The 27595-nt window shown below is 47.8% G+C and overlaps 1 protein-coding gene across 2 annotated transcripts; it reads right to left on the bottom strand.

Annotated features, from left to right (window-relative positions):
* Window positions 1–1599: 1599 nt before the first annotated feature.
* Window positions 1600–27242, bottom strand: KPNA1 (karyopherin subunit alpha 1). 2 transcript variants are annotated; one of them, XM_040422849.1, is made up of 14 exons: window positions 27056–27242; window positions 19232–19365; window positions 17618–17719; window positions 17011–17110; window positions 16738–16832; window positions 16518–16649; window positions 16348–16436; window positions 14406–14505; window positions 14130–14293; window positions 13951–14029; window positions 13135–13260; window positions 10257–10384; window positions 9137–9315; window positions 1600–2970 (listed from the first exon to the last, which is right to left on the bottom strand). In XM_040422849.1, the coding sequence occupies exons 2-14, from the start codon at window positions 19358–19360 to the stop codon at window positions 2783–2785; spliced, it is 1611 nt and encodes a 536-aa protein (XP_040278783.1). In that variant the 5' UTR covers window positions 19361–19365; window positions 27056–27242; the 3' UTR covers window positions 1600–2782. The 2 variants fall into 2 exon arrangements, with proteins under 2 accessions (XP_040278783.1, XP_040278784.1); XM_040422850.1 differs by lacking the exon at window positions 27056–27242 and adding an exon at window positions 22029–22186 and having other exon boundaries at window positions 2783–2970.
* Window positions 27243–27595: the final 353 nt, after the last annotated feature.

Raw genomic sequence — 27595 nt, 5'->3', positions numbered from 1 at the left:
TTTTAGACCGTTGACTTGATGGGGTAGATCATATGATATTTTTATAGATCCAGTTGTTACAGATGCAACAATACCAAATAGGTCTAGTTTTTTTATGTTTTACACAATAAGAAAATTTTTTAGAAAAAAAAATTTAAATCATATTTTTGTGGTGTTGCCATTTTCTTACAGCCATATTTTTAAAATTTTTCTGGCAATGGTCTTGTGTGGGGCCTCGTTTTTTGTGGGATGAGGTGACATTTTTATTGCTACCATTTTGATCTGTTTTGGCATAATAATTATATAATTTTTTTATGGCTTTCACCTGATTGGGTAGAGCATGTGATATTTTGATAGAGCCAGTCATTACGGACGCGGCGATACCAAATAAGTCTTTTTTTTAAAATAAAACACCATTATTTTTATTTATTTAAAATCGTACATTTCTATTAGAAAAATAGCTGTAAAGTGGCCCATTTTGAGCCTTAGCAGCGCTACTCTGCCAGGCACAAGAACTGCCACAGGTGCGTCCAATTTAGGATGAGGCACACTCCTTGTCATAAATTAGACACATTTTTCCGAAGCGCAGGGGGTAAACTAAGACCGGCGTAAAAAGTTGATCTTAGTAATAAAGTGCACCCAGGTCCGGGGCAGTCTTCTGTGGGGCAAGGTGAAAAGGACGCCGTAGACTCCCTTTAAGAAATTATTAAAATATTGCAGTTGTCTCTCTGGTGGGATCCCCACAATCAATGTAAGCTGCAGGAGACCCCCACAGTGTATGACAGCAGAGGATCTCCATAAGGTCAGAATCAGATAAGCATGCTCCATGTGGAAGCGCTATCCTGGCCTGAACGCTGCTCCCCTGATGGGACCTGACGGCATAGTGATGATACATAATCCTGTGTGTCCCTGCCCGACATCAGCTGTAATGAACTGTACTCACATACTGCCATCAGTACAGTTCATTACAGCCAATGTCGGGCACAGCATTATAAAAGTCATTATAACGCAGCAAAGTGCGTTTCACGGAGAGAGCAGACTCACCTGAAGATGGCCTAACACGGCAGAACGGGGGGAGGGGGGTAATTGTAAAGTGCAGCCGCCTGGGTCATCGCTTCCTCTGTGTCCGATGATTGGCTGCATGTGATGACACAACAGCACCCCGGCCCAATGGAGATGCGACATCCTGCAGGACGCCAGTGAGCAACAGAGGCGCAGTGACCGACGCCACAGAAGAGCCTCCTTGGACGTGCAGATGTTACCAGCAGCCATATTTGCTTTATCTCACTCAGTGATCAGTATTCTGCTGGCTTCCTGTCAGCTCCCAGGCTGCACTTCTACTCCTGCTGAACTGTGAATGCAGCTCTGGGTGTAACTCCAGCAGAAGGCCCACACAGATGTTGACTGGGGCTACAGAGCGACTTGTGGTCACGCGACGCAAGATTGCACAACAGGACACTGCAGAAACCAAACCTGCTGTCCTCCTGCAATCAGAACGGACATTTGCAATCTTCGTGTCGCACGCCCACAAGTCAAGCCCAAGTCTAGGTTCAGCGATCATGCAGCAATCGGCGTGTATGCGTGCGCGCTCCGCGCTCTACACAGATACGAATCACCGTCTGGAGAGAAATGAGCATGGTTTAATCATTGTGGCAATTCCAGAAAATGCACCAGACCCGTGAGGACGTGCGGAGCGTCCGGTCAGGGAAATGCTCTATATAGGTCTCTATAGTGTCACCGCCCTGTGACCTGTAAAATGGCCTCGGGAACAATAAACAATGTTTACATTAAAATAATGCAATAATTTACACAGCAAAGAAAAATTTGCTGCATCAACGTAAAATAAAAATATATATATACTCTAACCTACAGCGGCTTCTCTTGTAAACCAGACAGATGAAGGGCAGGAGGCCGCTTGGCCCGTGAAGACCTCCCTCAGGAACGGCCTCCATGGCGCGCGGCAAAAGATTCAGTCCCATCACATTTGTTTTGTGTGTTTTTGGAGGAGGTCCATTTAAAGGGGACGGGGGAACTTTTTTTTTTTTTTGTCCTTTTTTTTTCATGTTTTTTAATTTAAAGAGTCACTAGAAAAGTCTCCACAAAAAGAATTTCAAAGTCCGTCGTGTCTCTGGGGAGGAAGTAAGGACAGCAGCCGTCCACAGTCTCATGGGGTCCGAGGGAAGAGACACAAAAATGTTTAAAGTAGCAAAATAAGAAGAAAAATAAAATGAAGGCAGCCTGAAGATCATGGCGAGAGCTGAAGCACCCGCTCCAGGGAGCGAGACGCCGATCCCAGCTCTCGGTGCAGAAGTTACGCCTCATGTAGTAAGTCTCGAGCTCGTCCCTCTCTGACGTTCAGGTCCGGCAGCTTGTATCGGGAGGGCCCATGTCCCAGCACCGGTCTCCTGGGTCCAGGCCATTCTTTGTCCTGTCGGGTGTATGCGGTTGGTCGGGTCTTTTTGTCACTGTGTTCTTGCAGTTGAAGAAGTCGGAGGTGAAATGGAGATATGTTAAAGCAATCGGATGGGCGACGCCATTCTGTGGTGGCGTAGGCAGAGGCTTGGGGTCCCGGCTCCGCTGACAGCGCCAAATGTCAAAGAGGAAACGAGAAGAGAGCGCACAGTGAGGAGGAGAAGTCAGGGGGGGGAGGAGAAGAGCAGAAACCAAAAAAGAAAATACTGATGGAAGGAAATAAAGAAAGGTTTAAGGAGCGGTAAGAGGGGGAAGAGAAGGCTGCGCACGCGCAGACAGATGGAGGAGGAGGAGGATGGACATCTAGCTCTGTGGCATGCTGCGGGTCTGGTTACAGCTGGAATCTCTCCACTGGAGCTTCTCGCTGCTGGAAGATGTACTGCTGCTGGCTGAGATCTACTTGGGGGGCAATACTGCTGTCTTCATCCTCCGTGCCAAAGTAATGCTCAATCAGATCGAACGCCTTCTGATAGATCTCCTGGTTCTCGTGGCTCTGCAGGAACTCGATCTTGTCTAGGCCTGGACAGGGAAGAAAGACACAGAGGTCAGAGCCATACCATGAAGTTCCATCTAGAAATATCCTTTGCGTCACCAATCAGTAATTACACCCAGAGCTGAACTCAAAATGCAGCTGCTGCTCTTCTCTGAGCCAAAGATTACTCAGGCAAGAAGGCATTTTGCCCCATGCTAGCTGGGTGTATGCACACGGTGTTAACACAAGGTACTCTACAAATAATTTTTTTTTTAAAAAACACAGCGGGGGGGCATGGTCAGCTATGAGAGAGCGAGGACGCGCTTTGTAGGAGCTTCGCTGCATCCCTGGCGATTTTCCCCTCACACTCACCACTCCTGATGGGCAAAACGATCAAAAAGGGTAGACCCGACCATCGGCTCCCCTGGCACCCGCCCAAGGAGATCTCCCTCACTTCTTCGCCCGGCAATCCACTCTCCCGGACCCGGCTTTTAATTACCGCGCCATGCACTCCCAAGATGGTGCTGGCGCTCATACCCCGCGGCCTACTGAATCGCTGCCCGGGGGGCCCCTTTTCTACAGGTCCACTGACGCCGCTCAGCATCAGTGCCCTCCTGCCGAGCAACACGAGCGGCTTCAGGGCCCCAACCGGTTCTCCCCGAAGCAATCGCACTCACCACGTGCGGACTCCAGCCTCACCTTCCTGCACTTGCCAGACTCTTTGCTGGACTCCGCACCACAGGTCAGTCCAGGGGGCTCCCCCCTTACTGTCTTCAACAGTAGCGGCTGCTAGTACTGCCAGCCATGTGGACTAGAAACCCCCCACTTACAGCGCTAACTGCTCCAGAGACCCACCATGGGCCCCATGTGATCAACCACCGCTAGGCACTGCCCCCCCCCCCCCCCCCCTGTCGGAGACAGCCTCTGGTTCACCAGCAACAGTCCCCCAACTTGTCTACGCACCATATCCCCTCTTCTTCTACTGCACACGACCCCTTTCTCCCACCCTCTCACTCCCCTGGACCCTCCCTGGCAGCATCCCCGCACTAGGACAGCTCCCATCCACAGGTGTCTGGAACGGCACCCCCTGGTCCTAAGAACACGACCGGTCCTGCAGCCATACCCCCCAGGGGTCTCCTTTGCACTCCTCTTTGAGACTTCCCTCCTCTGCAGATTTATTTGACGAGGACTCTAGGCCGCTAACTATGGCAGACTTACGCACCCTCATCTGCTCTCTACCCTCCAAGGCAGACCAGTCCAGTTTTGCTACCAATATCTTACGAGAATGTAAACAGGAATTCTCCCAGATCCGCTCTGAGCCGTCACACAAGACCATACAGCCATATCTGCGGCTGTCAAAGCAAAGAGCCAAACTCATGATGCCCAACTCCATGTCTTACAACAACATCTGGATGATATAGAACAGGCACGCTCAACCTGCGTCCCTCCAGCTGTTGCAAAACTACAACTCCCAGCATGCCTGAACAGCCTACAGCTATCCGCCTACAGAAGGGCATGGTGGAAGTTGTAGTTTTACAACAGCTGGAGGGACGCAGGTTGAGCATCCCTGATAGAGAAAACAGCAGTCGCCGCAACAATATATACGGATCAGAGGTCTCCCAGAGTCAGTAGCAATGGCCGATTTACTCCCCACAATTGTGGGAATATTCAACAACATCTTGAACCGCCCGCCAGGCACTTCTATAGAGATGTATAGGGCCCATCGTGCCCTTAGGCCTCCTAATCCAGACGACGCTAGACTTAGAGATGTCATATGCAGAATACATTTCTACGCACTCAAAGAGCAAATCCTGAACAAAGCTCGACAATCATCTCCCCTGTCTTATGAAGGGACGCCCATCACGCTGCTGCAAGACCTTTCCCGTCACAACGGGCTGCCTTACGTCCTCTACTGGACCTTATCAGAGACCGTGGAATCCCTTATCGCCGGGGCTACCCCTTTGCCTCGTTTGTGGGCCCCAAGGGACGTGTTTCTGCTCTCCGTAACCCCATGAACCTTCCGCACCTCCTTCAACAGCTGGATCTGCCACTGGTCCTCGGCCCTCCATTCACCCACCTGCTCCTGCACTGCTAGGACGACCTCCTTCCTCACATGCTGCCAGTACCAAGGCTTCTGGACCGACCACGCCTGCTGCCTGTGGCTGACAACACCGACGATCTGCTGGTCCCCAACGAGGATCCCCACCTAGCTCCGTCACCCGAAGGACCGTCTGCTGTTCCTGACTGGGATGATTGACCTGTTGCCATAACGGCTTATCTCCCCTTTACCTTTTGCATTTCTCTGTTTCTCAGTAGTAGGCGATACCTTTTTGACAGTTTATGTGGACAGGGAATGTGGCATGTCTGCTCCTCTCTGCTACTTTCCCCCCAACAGTTTTAGACACTCCCTCGGAGCGGTTTGGTTCCTGGCGATTGTCTCATTAGACCTTTTAGTCATCTCCTTTTTCGTTTTATCTTTTACTTCTCTATTTGGTAACCTCATTTGTCCCCCCCCCCCTTTTCTTACCCTCTTGCCCCTCCCCTCGCTCCTCTTGTTTTCCCTTCCCCGCAGTTATGACGTCGTTCAAGATGGCGTCCTTCAACATGAAAAGGCCTTAACACTCCTGAAAAAAGGGCCCAAGTACTTGACTATTTTCATCACCAGAAGGTACATGTTTCAAAGAGGGTAGTGCCCCTGGCATTCGGCATCGACACTACACCACCTGGCACTTTTGCAAACAACCCAGTGAATAAGACAAAGGGGGTCGCCATAGCGATCCACAAATCTTTGCCTCATCAAGTGCTGGATATTTAATTCTCTCGCTATTGACTGGCGGCCGAGAATTCACCTTTCTTAATGTTTTACGCCCCCAACCAAAACCAGGTCCCCTTTCTCTTAGGCCTTGTCGATATGGCCCTGCCCCTGGTCCGTGGTACGGTTGTCCTCTGTGGTGACCTTCATCTCGCCCTAGACAACTCGACTGGGCGCGCTTCCCTTTCCTATTCGACCATTAAAAAAAAAAAGTTATAAAAGCGCTATTCCAATTACATGACCCGTGGGGTCGTCAACACCCTGCAGACAAAGATTCTTCTTATAGCGGCATAGACTACATTCTGCTCCAACACTCGGCCCTCTCGTGATTCCACACACATAGGCAATGTCCTGTGGTCGGACCCTGCCCCGGTATACTGCCCTCTAAACCTCCCTTTGGACATGGCGTTTGAATGAATCTCTCCTCCTTGACTCGGTCTGCGCTGCGGACCTTACCAACACCATTTCCTCACTGACCACTGCACAGACCCCCCCCCCCAACCCAATTGGAAGCCCTGAAGTGTGTTCTATGCGGGGTTCTCATTAAACATGGCTCTCGTCTCAAGAAGGAGAAGGCACATTTGCACTACGGAAGGTTGCCTCTCTCAAGCTTGCCCACAAACTAGCACTCTCTTTATCAACCCTCCGCAATCTCCAGAATGCATGCCTAGACGCCGAGCGCCTCCTGGAGTCGTCTTCTAAGCGCACGATCCAATTATGCCGTAGTACGAATACGGGACCAAGACTGGGCGTTTGCTGGCAAGGGCTCTCAGGGGAAAATTGGCTGCCTCTCACATCCCCACCATCAAGAATCCTGCGGATCGCGTGGTCCGTACCTCCGCAGATATTGCCCCCTCCTTTCACTCGTTCTACTCTGAACTATACAACCTACCCTGCCGCGGGGCGACTGGAACATGGACCTGAACCCCTCTCGCAGTCCTTTAGATTATCTGAACTGGAATCCGCTAGTTTAGAAACTCCATTCATGGAGGCTGAACTTCAAACGGCAAAAGCCTGGGTCCTGACGGGTTTACAGTCAGGTTCTATAAATCTTTCTCGACTTCTCTCCCCCTTCTTGCTCCAGGTCTTTAACGCGGTGTCTCCGGAGCTTCCCTTTCCCACCCGGCCACAGAGGCCCATATTGCAGTTACTCCTAAACCTGGGTAGTTTCCCTCCTAAATGTAGATCTTAAAATATATGCCAAAATACTGGCTAACAGACTGAATGTCTTTCTACCCTCGATCATTCACCCTGACCAGGAGGGTTCGTGCCGGGACGGGAGGCTCAAGACAACACACTGAAGACACTAGATATTATCCACCAAGCAAAAAACAAACAAATACCCCTCTCCGGATTCTGTCCCTCGACCGTATCTCCTGGTATTACCGCCACACCGTCCTCTCCCACATAGGCATAGGTTTGGGATTTCTATCAGAGATTGTTAGCACCCTCCCCTATTCATAATGGTACGTGACAAGGCTGCCTATCGTCTCCTCTGCTTTATGTCTTGGTTATGGAACATCTCATGTCCTCCATCCGCAATAACCCGGACATCTCAGGAGTAAAAACTGGAGACCATGAATACAAATGCGCGGCTTTCGCGGATGATCTCCTGCTCTATACAACTAATCCTCGCATTTCTCAACCATCTTTGCTCCACGAGATCTCTCGCTTTGGCGAATGGACCAATTTTAAGATCAAGATGACCAAGTCTGAAGCCCTAAATGTTTCCTTACCTGGTGTTCCCTGGTCTCCTCTCTCAAAACCTCTTTTCCTTTTGTCTGGCCATCAAACGGGATAACATACTTCGGTATCAAAATTACCGCTGACCTGTCACAACTCTTTAGACCTAAATTTCACCCCACTCCTTCAACGATTCCAGAAAGACCGGGAGTCCTGGCATCGATGGGACGTCTCTTGGTTTGGCAGAACCAGCATTTTTTTTAAAGATGAACCTGCTCCCGAAACTACTCTATTTCCTGAAGACCATCCCCATCCGCGTACCGTCAATCTTCTGGTCCCAGATACGCCGATGCTTCACGAAATTTGTATGGTCTCCTGGTAAACCGCGACTCAAGTGGGAAATAATGACCCATCCTAAGGAGGCGGGAGGGGTTGGTCTTCCGGACTGCCGCCTATACTATCACTCTACCACCTATGCTCGGCTTTTAGATATGATATGAACGGATACCTCCAATCCTGGGTACATACTGAGCGAGACTCTTCCTCTTATTCTCTGACAGTGCTCCCCTGGTTGGTGGGCACTCCACGCTCTACTGCTCCCACGCTGTCCTTTACGGCCCACCATACTTTCGCGATACTAGCGTCTATTAGCCGTCACACCTCTTTTATTGACCCTAAAGGACCCCTTGTCCCGATTACCGATCATCCGCGTTTCCCCCCCAGGGCACTCCCCCTCTCAAGATTGTCTCCCGATGGCACAGGGTGCCCGCGCTTCTCCGCAAGTGGTTCACCACAGTATCGGACCGCTGTTGGAGATGTCACACGGAGGAAGGTACGACGATTCATATCTGGTGGCACTGTGTGGTCCTACGCCCCTTTTGGGACTCTGTACACAAGACGATCCAAGAGGTGATGGGCATCCCTGGACCGAATTCCCCTGAATCTCTCCTATTATTTGTGCTTGACCTTAACATCCCTGCCTAGAAGAACTCATTTCTTAAGTACATGATTCAAGCAGCAAAAGCAGTAGTAATTCCACGACACTGGAAATCCCCCTCCCCACCCTCACTAGAGCAATGGTTCGAGGAGATCACTTTGTATCAGCGAATGGAAGACCTAATTATCCTGACCCCCTCCGACTCCTCGCGATTTCTGAAAACCTGGAGTTCGTGGGACACGTTCCGCTCCTCAGACATTCCGGAACCTACATGTGAGCCGTACACATTCAGCCTCCTACCTCCATCTCCTCTCTCCTACCTTCTTTATTATTTCCCTTTAAGTCACTTAACCAGTTGCTATGTTTTAGGTTTGATCGTTCGCCCTCATCCATCATGGTTTGATACTTTTGAATGTGGGAAGATATATATGTGTTCACTCTTATTATAGGTCCATTCCGAGATTGTATTTTTGATGCAAAGAAAAAAAAAAATTATACTAAAAACCCCAATAAAATACCTGAATATAAAAAAAAAAAAAAAAAAAAAAAACACAGCTCCTGCCATTAAATTCACCCGTAGTAGGTGGAAATGTGAACCGGCCGAGAGGAATCACCTAACCTGCTCACCAACTGCTTTATCGGGGGCAAACCTAATATAAAGAGGACGTTTTTATCACAGAAACTGTGCCTGCAGCTCTAGATGTGACTGGAGCATAAGACATGATGTGACTCAGTATCTGTACACGTTGCGGTCCCATAGTCTCCACGTTCTTATCCTTACCATAGGCTTCCTCGATGAGAGCGCAGTACGGGTTTATGCCAGATCCGCTCCGCTTTGATTCCTGCTCGCCTAGTCTCAGGATATTTTCTAAGCCATTCAAGGCCACCTGCACGATCTTGGAGTCCATGACAGTTAGGAGGTCACAGAGCGGCTTGATGCAGCCCAGATCGACCAGGTATCTGGAACGCAGAAGAAAATATGGATGTAAAACACAGAACATTGTATGAGGCTTCTTGGGATTGGACGAGGCTGCTGGGGATTGTACAGGATTGGACGAGGCTCCTGGGGATTGTACAGGATTGGACGAGGCTGCTGGGGATTGTACAGGATTGGACGAGGCTGCTGGGGATTGTACAGGATTGGACGAGGCTGCTGGGGATTGTACAGGATTGGACGAGGCTGCTGGGGATTGTACAGGATTGGACGAGGCTGCTGGGGATTGTACAGGATTGGACGAGGCTGCTGGGGATTGTACAGGATTGGACGAGGCTGCTGGGGATTGTACAGGATTGGACGAGGCTGCTGGGGATTGTACAGGATTGTACGAGTCTGCTGGGGATTGTACAGGATTGTACGAGTCTGCTGAAGATTGTATGAGGCTGCTGGGGATTGTACAGGGTTGTACGAGGCTGCTGGGGATTGTACAGGATTGTATGAGGCTGCTGGGGATTGTACAGTATTGGACGAGGCTGCTGGGGATTGTAAGAGTCTGCTGAAGATTGTATGAGGCTGCTGGGGATTGTATGAGGCTTCTGGGGATTGTACAGGGTTGTACGAGGCTTCTGGGGATTGTACGAGTCTGCTGGGGATTGTACAGGATTGTATGAGACTTCTGGGGATTGTACGAGGCTTCTGGGGTTGTGTGAAGCTTCTGAGGCTTGTTTGCCCATTGGTTCTTCATTCCACAATAGAACATGTCCAGGGCTTGACGTACAATGAGTGATGAAGAGAATCCCTTTATGGCCCCTTTCTTACTAAGGGGGTCTCAGCAAGTGTAGGATTATCCACTGCTTGTGTTTCTTAGGGCACCTATTGAACGTGCAGTTAAAGGGTCCCCCTCGATTACCCATGTCTGCCCTACAAGGATATATGCAGCCGTGCAGAGTGAGCAGAGCCCTACTTTATCTGTTCTGCGGAGCCCCCAGACGTGGCGTTTGTTATTGCCCATGCGGCTTCCTTCCGGGTCCTGAACTCGGCCGTCTGCAGGATGCTAATAAGAGCCGGGAAGATATCGGCTTCTATCACCGTCTGTAGAGAGAGAAGACGTGGGTCGAAAATGTGCAGTAGATGCAATCTTAGCAAATGTCACCCACACAGAAACTGACCTGAGGTGCGGATTTTAAAGAGGTTCTCCAACCCCAAAACCAGTTTTAGTTACGGCCCTGAAAGTGTGTAAAAGAGGCACTCACCGATTCACCACGACGACTCCCATCCCTGGCGGACCGGATGTGTGACCTCCCCGTCTGTGCTTACATGTAGCCCCTCAATGGCCTCATCAGTAATGTCTCCCCAAATGTCACCTGACCACAGAGGCTCAGCGGTCACATTACGCTTGGGGACACCAATGTCTGCCGTAGGGTTGTCTCGGTCTCGATACCATAAAAAAGTATTGCGATACTCGATACCACGCAAAAATGAAATAAAACACAAAAAAGCCTTTTGATTCACGATAATAGGGGCGGGTTGGAGGTCCGGCCCCAGTACGGCAAACAGGTGGCCGGACCTCCAGCCCGCCCCCTATTATAGTAAATGGGTCTGGAGCAGACTTCCTGCGGCACGGTGGGCTAGCGTTAGCACGGATCCGGCAGGCTGTTCCCCTGCTGAAAAAGGCTACTGCAAGTGTGAAAGTAGCCTACGTGGTCTGCATTCTGTAACTCACATTAACCCCATGTCGCCCATTATGTGGGATGGTACTTTGGGGGTCACTTACTATTAACGTGAGGCACATGGGGTCCAGTCCAAAAGCGTGTGCCCAGCCTGACATCAAAAATAAGTGACCCCCATCATGTTTAAAACATGGTAGTGGCAAGATTAGGGTTAATGAGTCACATTAACCCCAAATCTTGCTGGCTGCCCGATACATGTTTTTTGCCTGCCTTTACTGTGGGCCGGGCACCTGCGCTGGGGAGAACACAAGACTGAGGAGGAGGAGGAGGCCGCCGTTCGCTGGGCTCACTAGCTCAGACGGCGCAGCGGTTTATTATTACCTCCCCCGTCCCTCCTCCTGCTTTAATTAGCCGCACATTTATTGGCAGCTTCAGAGCCCGCTCATTTAATTGGGCTCAGCGGCGGCCGTGTCATAGATGGGAGGGACTCCTTACCTCCGTTTCTCCCTCCCTCCTTCTCCACTGACTCTGGCCACAGAACAATAACATGGCGCTCAATCTCATAAGAGGAGATACTGCGCAGCAGCCTAGTATCGATAAAATGAAAATCCAGGTACCGAATCGACCATAACTAAAACTGGTTTCAGGGGCCCCTTTAAATATTAGGATAACATAGTTTTCATTTTTCTTCTCTATCTTCCTTGAGCCATAAATTTTTTATTTTTCCGTTCACATAGCCATGAGGGCTTATTTTTTGTGGGACCAGCTGTACTTTCTAATGCCACCATTAATTATGGCATACAACGTAGTGAGAGGCAGGGAATTGGAAAGAAAACGCAATTCCGCCACTGTTTTACGGATTTTGTTCCCACAGCGTTCCGTTTGTGGCAAAACTGACTCATGGCCTTCATTCCCTGGGTCAGTACGATTACAACGACACCCCATATGTATAAGTTTTTTTTTATGTCTAGTGTAAAAATAAATATCAACTTTGAAAATTTTTTTGTTCATCACCATATTCTGACCCCCATAACTTTTGTTTTATAGTTATATATACTGAGCTGTGTGGGGGCTAATTTTTGCGGGACAATCCGTAGATTTTATGGATACCATTTTGGAGTGTGTGTGACTTTTTGATCATATTTTATTACTTTTTTTGGGTAAGAGAAGCGATGAAAAAATAGCAAATTGGCCATTTTGACCGTTTTTTCTGTTACGCCATTCGGCATATTGGAAAAATATTTTTATGTTTTAATAGTACAGGCGTATTCGGTCGCAGTGATACCCATGATGTTTATGTTTTTTGTTATTTTTTTATTCTACGTAAAGGGGGGCGATTTGAACTTCAAATATATTTAAAAAAAAATATATATATATAAAAGTTTTTTACTTTTTTGTTATGATTTTGAAGCTGGTATTTCAGCCTACAAAATCCAATTTTTTGTTTTTAATTCTGAACATTCATGGATTTTTTTAACATCCATTTAAAGGTCAGAATTGCTCATTTCTTATGTTTCTCAAATGCCATTGGTCTCTTCAGCGAGACCCAGCACATTTATATCAATTACCGGCATCCTCATTGGCCGCAGAGGATGCCGGTAAGATTCCCAGAAGCGCGAGCTTTCAGGTTTTTCACCAGAAGCTTGCGCGCTTGATCACGGCGTCTAAAGGCTTCAATTACCGCGATTGGCATTATTGGCGGTCGCGGTAATTAGCCGCGGGTCTCTGCTGCTTTGAAACAGCAGAGACCTGCTGGCCATGATGCCCGTTGCACGTGCGAGTGGGCGCCATGTTTGCCCAGCGCCGTACATGTAACGAATGGGTTAAATCCGCAGCCTATCATTTAAGTTGCGGATTTTCATTGCAGATTCCACCATTTGCACTGCACAGGGTGAAACCTGCAACAAATCCACATTTTCAGTAATTTTACATCTGTTTTTTCCCTCACACAATGTCCCGTGTGGACGTGCCCTTTAGTGACACAATAAGGTTTCATCACACAATCCAGCAGCCATGCACACAAACAACATCTGGATTAAAGGGCGACTAAACCGGTGATTAAAATATGAAGGTCTCTGCTCCTCGAGTGTGTGGAGCCTTATTCCCATTCAGTGACAACAAACAGAGGATGTATAGGAAAGTCGTGGAACGATAGAACACGGGGATAATGACCTGGATCTGAGCTCTGTTCCCAGCTGTGATGTTGGATATCGTCCAGCACGCCTCCTTCTTAATGGACTCCTTGGGGCTGCTCAATAAATGGAGTAAACTCTGCAGAGCCGAACAGTTCAGGATGACCTGCGGATCAGGGAAAGGCCTCTTAATGGCTGCAGCACTACTACCAGAATGAAGGCAATTAAGGGGTTATCCCACAATCAACAACTAACCACAGAAAATGCCCACCGATCACTAGAACTGGGGTCCCGAGCCCTCATCCTGGAGGAGTTTGAATGTGGCCATGGTCACGGATTTGCACTGCTGTTCCACAAGGAGATAGTGGAGTATAGTCCCATAGTGACTGAATGGATGGGGCGGTGGTCGTGATAACCCCTCTAATTATATGTAAGTTCTGCCAGTTCTATGCTGGTCATACTTTTATCCACTAGAGGGCAGAACAGGCTTAATGCTGTGACGTTCCCATCTAAGGCTCTGTTCACACCTGTGGTCAGACAGGGTGCAGTCTCCTAGTCCTCACATCATCTTCGTGTCCCGAGTGGGAAATCCTCTATTCTGGGCGGACTTTATTCTCCAGGCACAGTCAGGGTTCTACTGCACCTGGAGCCCAAATCTCGTGTACACCCAACGCCCAGGGCATTCAGAGGCTGGCAGTACTTGACCTCTCTGACTGGAGGGCTACATCCAGGGTTAGGTGCCTGGTATTGCATCTCACCCCCATTCACATGACTACCAGACACGGCCCATGGACAGGCGCGGTGCTGAAGCTGCACTGCAAGGGACACATTACCGAGGGCATCATTCCCAACAAACCTGTGTCTGGACATCATCTCCGGTGACAATATTACCAACAGCTCTCAGGGCGGGTGACACCACTTTGTAGTCGCTGTGCCTGGAAGAAGAAGGCAGGTTAATTGTCAGCAGGCACCACCCATCACCCAGGACTCTGCGGGGCGATATCCAAACACTGGGCACCATTCACTACATCTTACAGCAATAGCTCCACCAATCGTCTGCACACTCCAGCGTCGATGACAGCCTGGATCTTATCGTTTGGCCCATCGGACAGGTAAGAGAGCGCCCAGCAGGCATCAGCGAGGACGTCGATGTCACTAACAAAGAGCAGCCAGGACAGCACGTTCAGACATGGCGAGACCTGCCGGAGAGAGCGCAGCGGTCACAAGTCACCCATCTGTCCTAGCCCAGACCCTGAAGAACTTTTTAGTGAGAAAACCCCTTTAGCTTCCGATACCGATGATGTCCCTCACCTTGGCAAAGTCCGGAGGCGGGTTCTTCCCTCGGCACAGGTTAGACAACGCCCAAACCGCGTTCCGGGTCATTGTGAGGCGGTTCTGTTTAGAGAGCAACCTAAAATATATACAATCAGTGCATGTGACATATTGTTTGTATAGAAGTCATGCAGCTCATCAGGTGCCAGTAGAGCCGGAGACTGTTCTACATAACATGGCGATGAGCAGAGAGACTGAAAGACCTAAATGAGCAGAGAGACCTAAATGTGGGACTACAAAAATCTGATCAATACTGCAAATGAAAAACTATAAAAATCTGATTAATATTACAAATTAAAATTTAAGGCGGTCATTTATTATCAGTTTTACCCCAGTTTTTGGCATTAAGTTGCAGATTGTGTGTTTTGCGACAGGGTCTGTGGTTTTCCCCCGCTCACGCCACTTTGCGAAGTGGCGAAAAATGGGGCGTGCCAGCCGGCCCTTCTCATTCATCATTTTCCGCGCCACTTTATGCATGGAACACGGCCTTAGAGTACACCAGCAAGGGAGCTAGCGTAGTTTAAAGCATGTTGCACGGGCGGTGTTCGCAAAAGCCAAAGTTATGTAGAGATCGGCAGAGCAGAGGGAGTAAGACCGGCATATAAACGTCCCCTTAAGTATCTAATTAATTCTGCAAATAAAAATAAAAAAACTAGAAAAATCCAATTAATACTGCAACATCTGATTAATACTGCAAATGTAAAACTAGAAAAATCAGATTAATATTAAAAATGAAAAACTAGAAAAATCTCCTTAATACTGCAAAACTAACATTAGAAAACTCAGATTAGATGAGTATTCCAGCACAATCAAAATGGTATTAAAAAAAATATATAAAAATACTCACCGTTCCGCTGCCTCCCTGATTTGCTCCACTTCCTGTTCCTGTCTCGACACAGCAAGAAATGGTGATGACCTGCCTGCCTTAGGGCTCATGCACACAACCATATTTTATTTCCGTTCCGTTTTTTTACAGGTCTGTATGAGGAACCATTCACTTCAATGGGTCCGCAAAAAAACGTAAAATTACTTTGTATGCATTCCGTATGTCCGTTCCGCAAAAAAATATAACATGTCCTATTCTTGTCCGTTTTGGGGACGAGGATAAGCATTGTTACAATGGATCCGCAAAAAAAATGAACGCAATACAGATGTCATCCGTTTTTTTTTTTGCGGATCCGCGTTTCGCGGACTGCAAAATACATACGGACTTGTGCATGACGCTTAGAAAGTGATTGGCTAAGCAGCAATCCCAGGAGCAGGACGTGGAGCGCGGTGCTGGAACCGCAGGGGCAGGTGGGTTGTTTAGGCGAGTTTAAAGGGAACCTGTCACCGGGATTTTGTGTATAGAGCTGAAGACATGGGTTGCTAGATGGCCACTAGCACATCCGCAATACCCAGTCCCCATAGCAATGTGTGCTTTTATTGTGTAAAAAAAACTATTTGATACATATGGAAATTAACCCGAGATGAGTCCTGTCCCCGACTCATCTCACCTACAAGACTCATCTCAGGTTAATTTGCATATGTATCAAATCGGTTTTTTTACACAATAAAAGCACACAGAGCTATGGGGACTGGATATTGCGGATGTGCTAGTGGTCATCTAACAACCCATGTCTTCAGCTCTATACACAAAATCCCGGTGACAGGTTCCCTTTAAGTTGAATTACTAGAAAATCTGATTAATACTAGAGCTTGAGATAACATTCCTGCCCCTAGCAATCAGTCTGCATTTGATTATTCAGGTCTTTAGCCCCATGCAAACCGGCAGAGACGAGGCAGGGCACGGATCAGAACATATTTTTGTGAAAATAAAGTTAGGTGGAGAATTTTTGCAGGAGGGTAACAGACATTACAAAGAGGAGAGCTCATGTAGAGGGCCAGGTGAGGAGCAGATCCTGCCTATAGAAATACTCACTGTAGGAGGGGGGGCAGGATGTTGCAGTCCAGCACGTAGTCCCTGCACACGGTGCTGTCTCCAGCGATGTTCCCCAGAGCCCACACCGCCTGGTGGAGAAGAATATATGTCATGACAACTCCCGACGATACATGAGAAGGGGTAGGAATCACTACTGGACGCTGCATTACCTGCTCCTGCACATCTTCAAACTCGGAGCTGAGCAGTTCTATGAAGATGGGCACGGCCCCCGCCTGGATGACGATCCGGGTCTGCAGGGAGTTCCCCGAGGCGATGTTTGTTAACACCCAGGCTGCTTCAAACTGCAGGAGACAAGGAGATCCCGCCATGAGTGTGAACAGCCCCGACCGCCGCGATACACAATACATACAATGCGGCGGCGCCACCGACCTGTAACGTGCAGTTCTCTTTCCTCTTCAGGAACTCCACGAATCTGGCGACCACCCCTTGCGTCCCGATCACTTCATCTATTGGGGGGTTAGGCTCTGGGGAAACACGTAAGAAGTAAAGACGTGAGAGGAATCCTCACCCTGCGGCCCCTATGGGCGATCCTTCTCTGAGCGGCAAGCAGCCCAGGGTTAACGTATCACATATATACAGGAGGACGACTAACGGAGATGAACGTTACGGACACACTGTACATGCAGCACGCACAGGAGGTACCTTTAGACAGGAGTTTCCGGAATTTCTGGGTGGCGGCGAGCTGCTGCTCTGGATTATTGGAGAAGATCATGTCTATCATGTCGGAGGTGATCACCCCACTCTGCCGGAGGAAACAGAAGAAATGAACAGACCAGGAAACTGCATGAAGAGCAACTCCATAGTATATGTGACAGGAAGGGTTCTCTATGGAGGAGCGTCCAATTAACATTGCATTCAAGCGGAAATTAGTAGTTTACAATAATGCAGGCGCCATCTATAGGGCGTCTCAGTAGTGCAGCCTCAGGATTTGGGGTGAAACTTATGCAGAAATAGGCCTTTCATAAATGTAGATTCCTTTAGTCGGCATTCCTCCAGGACAGTGATCTCCAATGGAACTACATCCCCAGCATGCAGTGACAGCCACAGGCTACCAGCTCACCGCTGGGAGTTGTAGTTCTGCCTTGGCTGGAGATCACTTGTCTCGGATACGCCTTCACTCGCCCAATGTGAGGGTCGTGGTAGCAGTTCTATGCACCACCTGGAGGTGGCGCTGTGCACAGGACTGGTGAGGGCCCTGCCGTTATCCTAGAGAAGGGGCGATCACATAGGGATAAGATCCCACACTTACCGACGCCATCTCCATATTGTTTGTCGCCGCTTCGTTGGTGTCCAACATGACATCGTCTTCGGCCGCTTCATCCGCGGTGGCGACATTTCTTCTTTTGAATAACTGCAAGAGAAATCAGCGATCAGTTTCTGGAAGCATGTTGGTACCTCCCGTGGGTATACGGCATGCGCAGTGCACGACCGTCTTCTCCTGGCACACACATCTATGGATCTGAGCCAGGGATGTAAAACTACTACAACTCCCAGCATGCATCCTGGGTGCTGAACTACTGCAACTCCCAGCATGTCCTGACAGCCCACGGCATCCTGGGTGCTGAACTATTACAACAGCTGGAGACCACAGCCTCCGAGAGTCAACAATTTCAGAACTGCTGTATTTGCTTGGCTGCACCCAGATACGTTTGGGGGGGGAAAGGGTGTCAGAACACCAGGGAAGCACCCAAACAAGTTTTGGGGGTCTCCTTTAAGAGCGTCAGGGTTCTTCAATTCAGTGAAATCCCCAAAACTAGTACAAGAGACGTCAGTGGTTATCAGAAAAACCCACGTCAGCCGTCGGCTCCCTTCCCCCGACCTCTCCTGGTCAGTGACTGACAGCGGCAGCCGTTCCCTGCATCACTGACACCTGAGGCTCCGGCCCCCCGCACCAGACATTCCTCAGGACTTCAGCCCCCTGCAGTGACGTGTCCGCCTGTGGGTGTCAGAAGACGGGATGCAATGGAAGGAGGGGACAATGACATCAGCGAGTGCACCGATGCACGCCGTCACGGAACTAGAGAAGAACAGAACCCCCCACCCAACCGGCTGCAGCCTCTGAAGATGGAGGGGAAGTCGGCTCTTAGTCATCATTACACTCCAGGGTGACAGCACCTACACTAATGCACTGCAACAAACCCTCAGCTAGGAGAAGCATTAGGTACTTTTTTCCCGCCAGCTTTTAGCAAAAAAGCTTCTCCCATTCACTGCCAGCAAGCAGAGATCTTGAATAATGTTGTGACTGTACAAAAATGTGAAAAAGAAAACCATGCCCCATGGGTCCACAGGATTATCTGATGCTGCTCCAGTAAGGTGCACCGCGGTCCGTCTCATCAGAGTTCTCCACCAGCGAGGGGCTGCTCCCGAAGACGCTTCCCCTGCCGCTTGACAGACAGGGCGGTCAAACATCTTGTGTCTGCGCTCCAAATAGTGGCGCAAGCACAGCGGCTCCGCTTCTCCTTATAGAGCAGCGACTGTGCGCACACCTCTCTACAGCTCCAGGTACATGAACAGTTTTGCTGTGCGCCTTTGCGCTTGCACTGTTAGTTGGAGCAGCAGTGCAGGCGCTAGGTAGTCAGGCCTGTCCCTGTCAATCAAGTCAAGGGGAAGCTTCTCCAGCAGCAGGAGCTGCCCCTCGTAGGTGTAGAACTCTTGTTGTGGAGACGAATTGTTTCGTCATCTCTAGTGCAGTACCATGCACGACCTGTGGACGGGTGTGGCGCTGTTTTAGGGACAGCAGCCATGTTTTAGTAATCATGACAACCCCTTTAACTATAAAACTTATTATACAACATTCCAGCTTTCACAACCCAGAAAAAAAGCCCCCCCCCCCCCCCAACTCCCGGAACCCCCCGCCACCCACCTGCTCTTCTCTCTTCTGCTTGCGCAGCTGTAGCCCCTCCTCTTCTCGCCTTCGTCGCATCTCGTCCGGGTTCAGAGACTTGTTCTTGTAGCTCTTGAGCCGAGAGTTCTCCTTTCCTGAGCTCGTCATGTTAACTGAAAACAAGAGGAGAAGCAGAATAAATGGCCGCCCACTGCGCTCACCCGGTGCGGGCCCGGACCACCGCCCTGCCACCTCCACTATACAGTCCGCCATATATCTTATTATGTAGGAGGGGGGTGCTCTCACCCGGTGCAGGCCCGGACCACCGCCCTGCCACCTCCACTATACAGTCCGCCATATATCTTATTATGTAGGAGGGGGGTGCTCTCATCCGCTGCAGGCCCGGACCACCGCCCTGCCACCTCCACTATACAGTCCGCCATATATCTTATTATGTAGGAGGCGGCTGCTCTCATCCGCTGCAGGCCCGGACCACTGCCCTGCCACCTCCACTATACAGTCCGCCATATATCTTATTATGTAGGAGGCGGCTGCTCTCACCCGGTGCAGGCCCGGACCACCGCCCTGCCACCTCCACTATACAGTCCACCATATATCTTATTATGTAGGAGGCGGCTGCTCTCACCCGGGGCAGGCCCGGACCACCGCCCTGCCACCTCCACTATACAGTCCACCATATATCTTATTATGTAGGAGGCGGCTGCTCTCACCCGGGGCAGGCCCGGACCACCGCCCTGCCACCGCCACTATACAGTCCACCATATATCTTATTATGTAGGAGGCGGCTGCTCTCACCCGGTGCAGGCCCGGACCACCGCCCTGCCACCTCCACTATACAGTCCACCATATATCTTATTATGTAGGAGGCGGCTGCTCTCACCCGGTGCAGGCCCGGACCACCGCCCTGCCACCTCCACTATACAGTCCGCCATATATCTTATTATGTAGGAGGGGGGTGCGCTCACCCGGAGCAGGCCCGGACCACCGCCCTGCCACCTCCACTATACAGTCCGCCATATATCTTATTATGTAGGAGGCGGCTGCCCTCACCCGATGCAGGCCCGGACCACCGCCCTGCCACCTCCACTATACAGTCCACTATATATCTTATTATGTAGGAGGGGGGTGCCCTCACCCAGTGCAGGCCCGGACCACCGCCCTGCCACCTCCACTATACAGTCCGCCATATATCTTATTATGTAGGAGGCGGCTGCTCTCACCTGGTGCGGGCCCGGACCACCGCCCTGCCACCTCCACTATACAGTCCGCCATATATCTTATTATGTAGGAGGGGGCTGCTCTCACCTGGTGCGGGCCCGGACCACCGCCCTGCCACCTCCACTATACAGTCCACCATATATCTTATTATGTAGGAGGGGGCTGCTCTCACCCGGTGCAGGCCCGGACCACCGCCCTGCCACCTCCACTATACAGTCCGCCATATATCTTATTATGTAGGAGGGGGATGCTCTCACCCGGTGCGGGCCCGGACCACCGCCCTGCCACCTCCACTATACAGTCCGCCATATATCTTATTATGTAGGAGGGGGATGCTCTCACCCGGTGCGGGCCCGGACCACCGCCCTGCCACCTCCACTATACAGTCCGCCATATATCTTATTATGTAGGAGGGGGATGCTCTCACCCGGTGCGGGCCCGGACCACCGCCCTGCCACCTTCACTATACAGTCCGCCATACATCTTATTATGTAGGAGGGGGCTGCTCTCATCCGGTGCAGGCCCGGACCACCGCCCTGCCACCTCCACTATACAGTCCGCCATATATCTTATTATGTAGGAGGGGGCTGCTCTCACCTGGTGCAGGCCCGGACCACCGCCCTGCCACCTCCACTATACAGCTCTCTTGCTTGGCTGGGGGGGCTGGGACGCTGCAGCTTCCATGATGTACATGGCAGACACCAGGGGGGGGGGGGGGGGGGGGTCGCTGCAGTCCTCACCATGTGTTTTACCGTGAATGCTTTACACTGAACTACACCTCTCATCATCCACATTTAAAGAACATAACTGGAGAAACTCCTTATCTGCATTTCAATAGCTCTGCTGGAACTGGTCCCCTGTACGGCTCCTCTGTCTCCTTATTCACAAAGACATGAACAATCTCATCTACCGGGTGTCACCACTAGAGGGCGGTCTACAGGCAGCTCAATAGGAGTCTATGCAGCTTTCTCATTTTAATGGTCATTCAGGGAAATTACGGGTTTTTACTGGGTTTGGTTTCCTTTCATTGCTATGGCCCGGCCCTGGTATAGGAGCCAGTATGGAGCGGCCCTCATACCATCACCTGGGCCGGCCCCGTATAGTCCCTCAGATGGATGGTTCATCTACATGTACAATCCCCCTCAGACCCCCCTAGATTTTCATCAGGGAATTCATCTTCCCATCGATACTCCATTTTACGGTGACCTCTCATGATCCCATGTCTTTGTTCATCCTGTTCTCTCTGGTTCATGAACATAAATCCAGAATTAAAAGTGAATTTCTGCAGAGCCTTTGCTTATACTGAACAAGCAGAGCTGCAGTGTAAATCATGGAGCAGCGATATGAGCATTTTATGAGAAAGCTGAGGATTTCAGACTAACTCGAACTCCATTAGCCACTGGTCAGAGCGGTGACATAAGAGGGGAACTCATTCCATATCCAGTCTGCGGCCGCTCATGAACACGGCACAGAGACTGCAGAAGACTATTTGGTAGTATGGCGGTGTGACTATGGGGGTGGGGGGGGGATAAGACAGCGCGGTTAGTGACAGATGGAAGAGCCTCCTGGGGATTAGCCGAGTTTACACAGATCTCCCTTTATAACGTGGGCTGAAGAGACAGCGGGGCCCCTGCACCAGGAATCAGAAGACACCAGGATGTGTGCGCCGCTCCACGGGGGAATCCGCATCGCTGCAGGATTTACTCCGTTTACCAGAGATCAGCGCTGAAGTCACAAGGCGAAGGCTTCCCCCGGAGACCCGAAAACTACACAGAGCTAAAGCCGGGAAACATCCGGGTACGGAGGAGATCAGAGAGCAAGAGACAGCCGCACCCAGAACAGAGGGCGAGACCGCCACCGCCAGATAAGAGCCCGAGAGCCATAGATAACCCCGACACATGGGAACAACCGCTGTAACACTGCTCCCATATAGAGGGGTACAACTGCCATAATACTGCTCCTGTGTACAAGAATATACCTACTATAATACTGCTCCTATGTACAAGAATATAACTACTATAATACTGCCTCCTCTGTACAAGAATATAACTACTATAATACTGCTCCTATGTACAAGAATATAACTACTATAATACTGCTCCTATGTACAAGAATATAACTACTATAATACTGCTCCTGTGTACAAGAATATACCTACTATAATACTGCTCCTATGTACAAGAATATAACTACTATAATACTGCCTCCTATGTACAGGAATATAACTACTATAATACTGCTCCTATGTACAAGAATATAACTACTATAATACTGCCTCCTATGTACAAAAATATAACTACTACAATACTGCTCCTATGTACAGGAATATAACTACTATAATACTGCTCCTATGTACAAGAATATAACTACTATAATACTGCTCCTATGTACAAGAATATAACTACTATAATACTGCTCCTATGTACAAGAATAGAACTACTATAATACTGCTCCTATGTACAAGAATATAACTACTATAATACTGCTCCTATGTACAAGAATATAACTACTATAACACTGCTCCTATGTACAAGAATATAACTACTATAACACTGCTCCTATGTACAAGAATATAACTACTATAATACTGCCTCCTATGTACAAGAATATAACTACTATAATACTGCCTCCTATGTACAAGAATATAACTACTATAATACTGCCTCCTATGTACAAGAATATAACTACTATAATACTGCCTCCTATGTACAAGAATATAACTACTATAACACTGCTCCTATGTACAAGAATATAACTACTATAATACTGCCTCCTATGTACAAGAATATAACTACTATAATACTGCCTCCTATGTACAAGAATATAACTACTATAATACTGCCTCCTATGTACAGGAATATAACTACTATAATACTGCCTCCTATGTACAAGAATATAACTGCCATAATACTGCCTCCTATGTACAAGAATATAACTGCCATAATACTGCTCCTATGTACAAGAATATAACTACTATAATACTGCTCCTATGTACAAGAATATAACTACTATAATACTGCTCCTATGTACAGGAATATAACTACTATAATACTGCCTCCTATGTACAAGAATATAACTACTATAATACTGCCTCCTATGTACAAGAATATATCTACTATAATACTGCTCCCATATAGAGGGGTATAACTGCCATAATACTGCTCCTATGTACAGGGGTATAACCACTGTAACACTGCTCCCATAGAGAGGGGTATAACTGCCATAATACTGCCTCCTATGTACAAGAATAGAACTACTATAATACTGCTCCTATGTACAAGAATATAACTACTATAATACTGCTCCTATGTACAAGAATATAACTACTATAACACTGCTCCTATGTACAAGAATATAACTACTATAACACTGCTCCTATGTACAAGAATATAACTACTATAATACTGCCTCCTATGTACAAGAATATAACTACTATAATACTGCCTCCTATGTACAAGAATATAACTACTATAATACTGCCTCCTATGTACAAGAATATAACTACTATAATACTGCTCCTATGTACAAGAATATAACTACTATAATACTGCTCCTATGTACAAGAATATATCTACTATAATACTGCTCCTATGTACAAGAATATAACTACTATAATACTGCCTCCTATGTACAAGAATATAACTACTATAATACTGCTCCTATGTACAAGAATATAACTACTATAATACTGCTCCTATGTACAAGAATATAACTACTATAATACTGCCCCCTATGTACAAGAATATAACTACTATAATACTGCTCCTATGTACAAGAATATAACTACTATAATACTGCTCCTATGTACAGGAATATAACTACTATAATACTGCCTCCTATGTACAAGAATATAACTACTATAATACTGCTCCTATGTACAAGAATATAACTACTATAATACTGCTCCTATGTACAGGAATATAACTACTATAATACTGCTCCTATGTACAAGAATATAACTACTATAATACTGCTCCTATGTACAAGAATATAACTACTATAATACTGCTCCTATGTACAGGAATATAACTACTATAATACTGCTCCTATGTACAAGAATATATCTACTATAATACTGCTCCTATGTACAAGAATATAACTACTATAATACTGCTCCTATGTACAATAATATAACTACTATAATACTGCCTCCTATGTACAAGAATATAACTACTATAATACTGCTCCTATGTACAAGAATATAACTACTATAATACTGCTCCTATGTACAAGAATATAACTACTATAATACTGCCTGCTATGTACAAGAATATAACTACTATAATACTGCTCCTATGTACAGGAATATAACTACTATAATACTGCTCCTATGTACAAGAATATAACTACTATAATACTGCTCCTATGTACAAGAATATAACTACTATAATACTGCTCCTATGTACAATAATATAACTACTATAATACTGCTCCTATGTACAAGAATATATCTACTATAATACTGCTCCTATGTACAAGAATATAACTACTATAATACTGCTCCTATGTACAATAATATAACTACTATAATACTGCTCCTATGTACAAGAATATAACTACTATAATACTGCTCCTATGTACAGGAATATAACTACTATAATACTGCCTGCTATGTACAAGAATATAACTACTATAATACTGCTCCTATGTACAAGAATATAACTACTATAATACTGCTCCTATGTACAAGAATATAACTACTATAATACTGCCTGCTATGTACAAGAATATAACTACTATAATACTGCTCCTATGTACAAGAATATAACTACTATAATACTGCCTCCTATGTACAGGAATATAACTACTATAATACTGCTCCTATGTACAAGAATATAACTACTATAATACTGCTCCTATGTACAGGAATATAACTACTATAATACTGCCTCCTATGTACAAGAATATAACTACTATAATACTGCTTCCTATGTACAAGAATATAACTACTATAATACTGCTCCTATGTACAAGAATATAACTACTATAATACTGCTCCTATGTACAGGAATATAACTACTATAATACTGCTCCTATGTACAAGAATATAACTACTATAATACTGCTCCTATGTACAAGAATATAACTACTATAATACTGCTCCTATGTACAAGAATATAACTACTATAATACTGCTCCTATGTACAAGAATATAACTACTATAATACTGCTCCTATGTACAAGAATATAACTACTATAATACTGCTGTGGTATATATATAGCATGGTGTTGTGTTGCTGGGCAGTGACATCATCAGTTACTCAGTCGCGGTGATGTACTGGATGTTTCTCCTCAGTGTCGGGGCCACTCGTGGAGACTTGAGGTTATTTCCGTCACGCTTGCCGCTCTCTGGGTATAAGGACAGGTTCTCAGCGGTCACATCTCTGGGTGGGGGGGGGTCACATGGTGCGATAAATATATATATTTTTTTATCAGACACAACTGATGCCGCTTATCTCTGCAGAAATAAACCACCCGCTGGGTGTGCGGAGGCTGTAGGTTTACAACATGTGACTGTTTCTATCGTGATCATGAGATCTGCTGCTGTAGCAGGAAATACTGAACTCTGATTGGAAATATACTCTTTGAAGCCCCGCCCCCGAGGAGCTAAAAGGGATATTTCAGAATCTAAAGAAGCTGCAATCTTTAGGTGACCCATAAAATAGAGAGCACGGAAGGAGGGAACGAGATGGAGGGGGTCCAGTTCCTAGATCCCCAATTGATCAGCTGTTTGACAAGGCTGTGGCCAGTGATGTCATGTTCATCCGTCACATGACCTATCTGCAGCTTCAAGTGAGTGGTCCTGGGCCGCTATACCACATGCAGCCACTATTCAATAGACAGCGCTCTTCTTGGTAAGCTGATCAGTGGGGGCGCCAACCAATCTAACTCCTTCCTCACACATATGCTTTTTAGCTCCTCCGGGGCGGGGCTTCAGTGACATTTTCATCCAATCAGAGCTTTTGTAGCAAGATTTGTGCTTCTGTATTAACGCCTGGTGCCGGGAGTCAGACCCCCCCCCCGCTGATCTGATATCGCAGATCTATCCTGAGGATCAGTAATAGTCTACTTTTGGAGAGCCCCTTTAAGGTAGCATTTTTTTTAAAGGGGAACCCCACTGCTCAATGCAGCCACTCCCGCCGGTTTAGTGTCGTACATGCGGCTATCACTGCCTGTGATTGGCTGCTGCGGTCACATGATTAGACGGACACGTCCTCACCGCACCGGTCATTCATTGCAGTCCCTGCTTTTGGACAAATTTTAGGATTTCACAGAAAAATTTGGAGAAAAAAATAAATAAAAAAAAAATATATAATAATTATATAAAAGAATATTGTAAAAAATAATATTGCGCCCAGCGGTGTCGGCTGCGAATATCATGTGACTGATAATAATAATGATGAGGGGGCGGGATCAGACAGGTGATTATAATCTATAGAGACCTATGAACTCCAGTAGAATGATATAATAATCCAGGGCAGGTCAGCTGACCCGTCTGACAGCCGGTGACGTCACATTATAACAGCGCTCTCCGTCCTGTACATTATAACACTATAATATGAGGGGGGTCGGGGGTGAGCAGCTGAGGGCCCCCGGGGCCCGGCCGACGCCTCTGCCTCTCACCTGCCGCCTTGTGTCTCTCCTATGAGCTCTCCTGTGCTGTCGCTGTTCCGCTGAGCTCCGGTGTCTCCGCTCTCGCCGGTGTCAGGCCCTCGCCGTCGCAGCCGGTATTAGCCCTGCGTGTGAGGAGAAGGCGCATGCGCAATTGCCGAACCCCTTGGACGCTTCTGGTAAGGGCTCGTCTAATGACAGGCGCAGGACACGCTCCCTAACCCTCCTCGGCTTCCGTAGAGGCCGCCATCTTGGTGCTCCATCCGTAGTTCGTAGTAGTCACTAGAATGTAGTCGCTCCTGGTATATATGATGTCACAGGAAGAGGCGGAGTCTCGACATCTAGTGGTGGATGGATGGATGGAGGAGCGGGTGTTGGAGGGGAGAAATGTTATTTACGTGGGACTGACTGTATATTGGAGGGAGAGATGTTATATTTTTTTTTTACATGGGATTGTATGTTGGAGGGAGGAAATAATGATATTTACATGGGACTGAATGGAGGGAAGAGATGTTATTTGCATGGGACTGTATGTTGGAGGGGCTGAAGGGT

Source organism: Bufo bufo, chromosome 3 (genome assembly GCF_905171765.1).
Source record: "Bufo bufo chromosome 3, aBufBuf1.1, whole genome shotgun sequence".
Lineage (NCBI taxonomy): Eukaryota > Metazoa > Chordata > Amphibia > Anura > Bufonidae > Bufo > Bufo bufo.
Note: the sequence above shows the minus strand (reverse complement) of the source record. Positions and strands in the feature narration are given on the sequence as shown.

Bases quoted from the DNA above. Each gene is read 5' to 3' on its own strand.
- KPNA1 (XM_040422849.1), bottom strand. From the start codon at position 19,360: ATGACGAGCTCAGGAAAGGAGAACTCTCGGCTCAAGAGCTACAAGAAC. The intron at 17,720-19,231 runs GTGGGTGGCGGG...TTTCTCTTGCAG, and splicing joins AGCAGAAGAGAGAAGAGCAG to TTATTCAAAAGAAGAAATGT. The intron at 16,437-16,517 runs GTAATGCAGCGT...CTTCTCCACCAG, and splicing joins TTGAAGATGTGCAGGAGCAG to GCGGTGTGGGCTCTGGGGAA.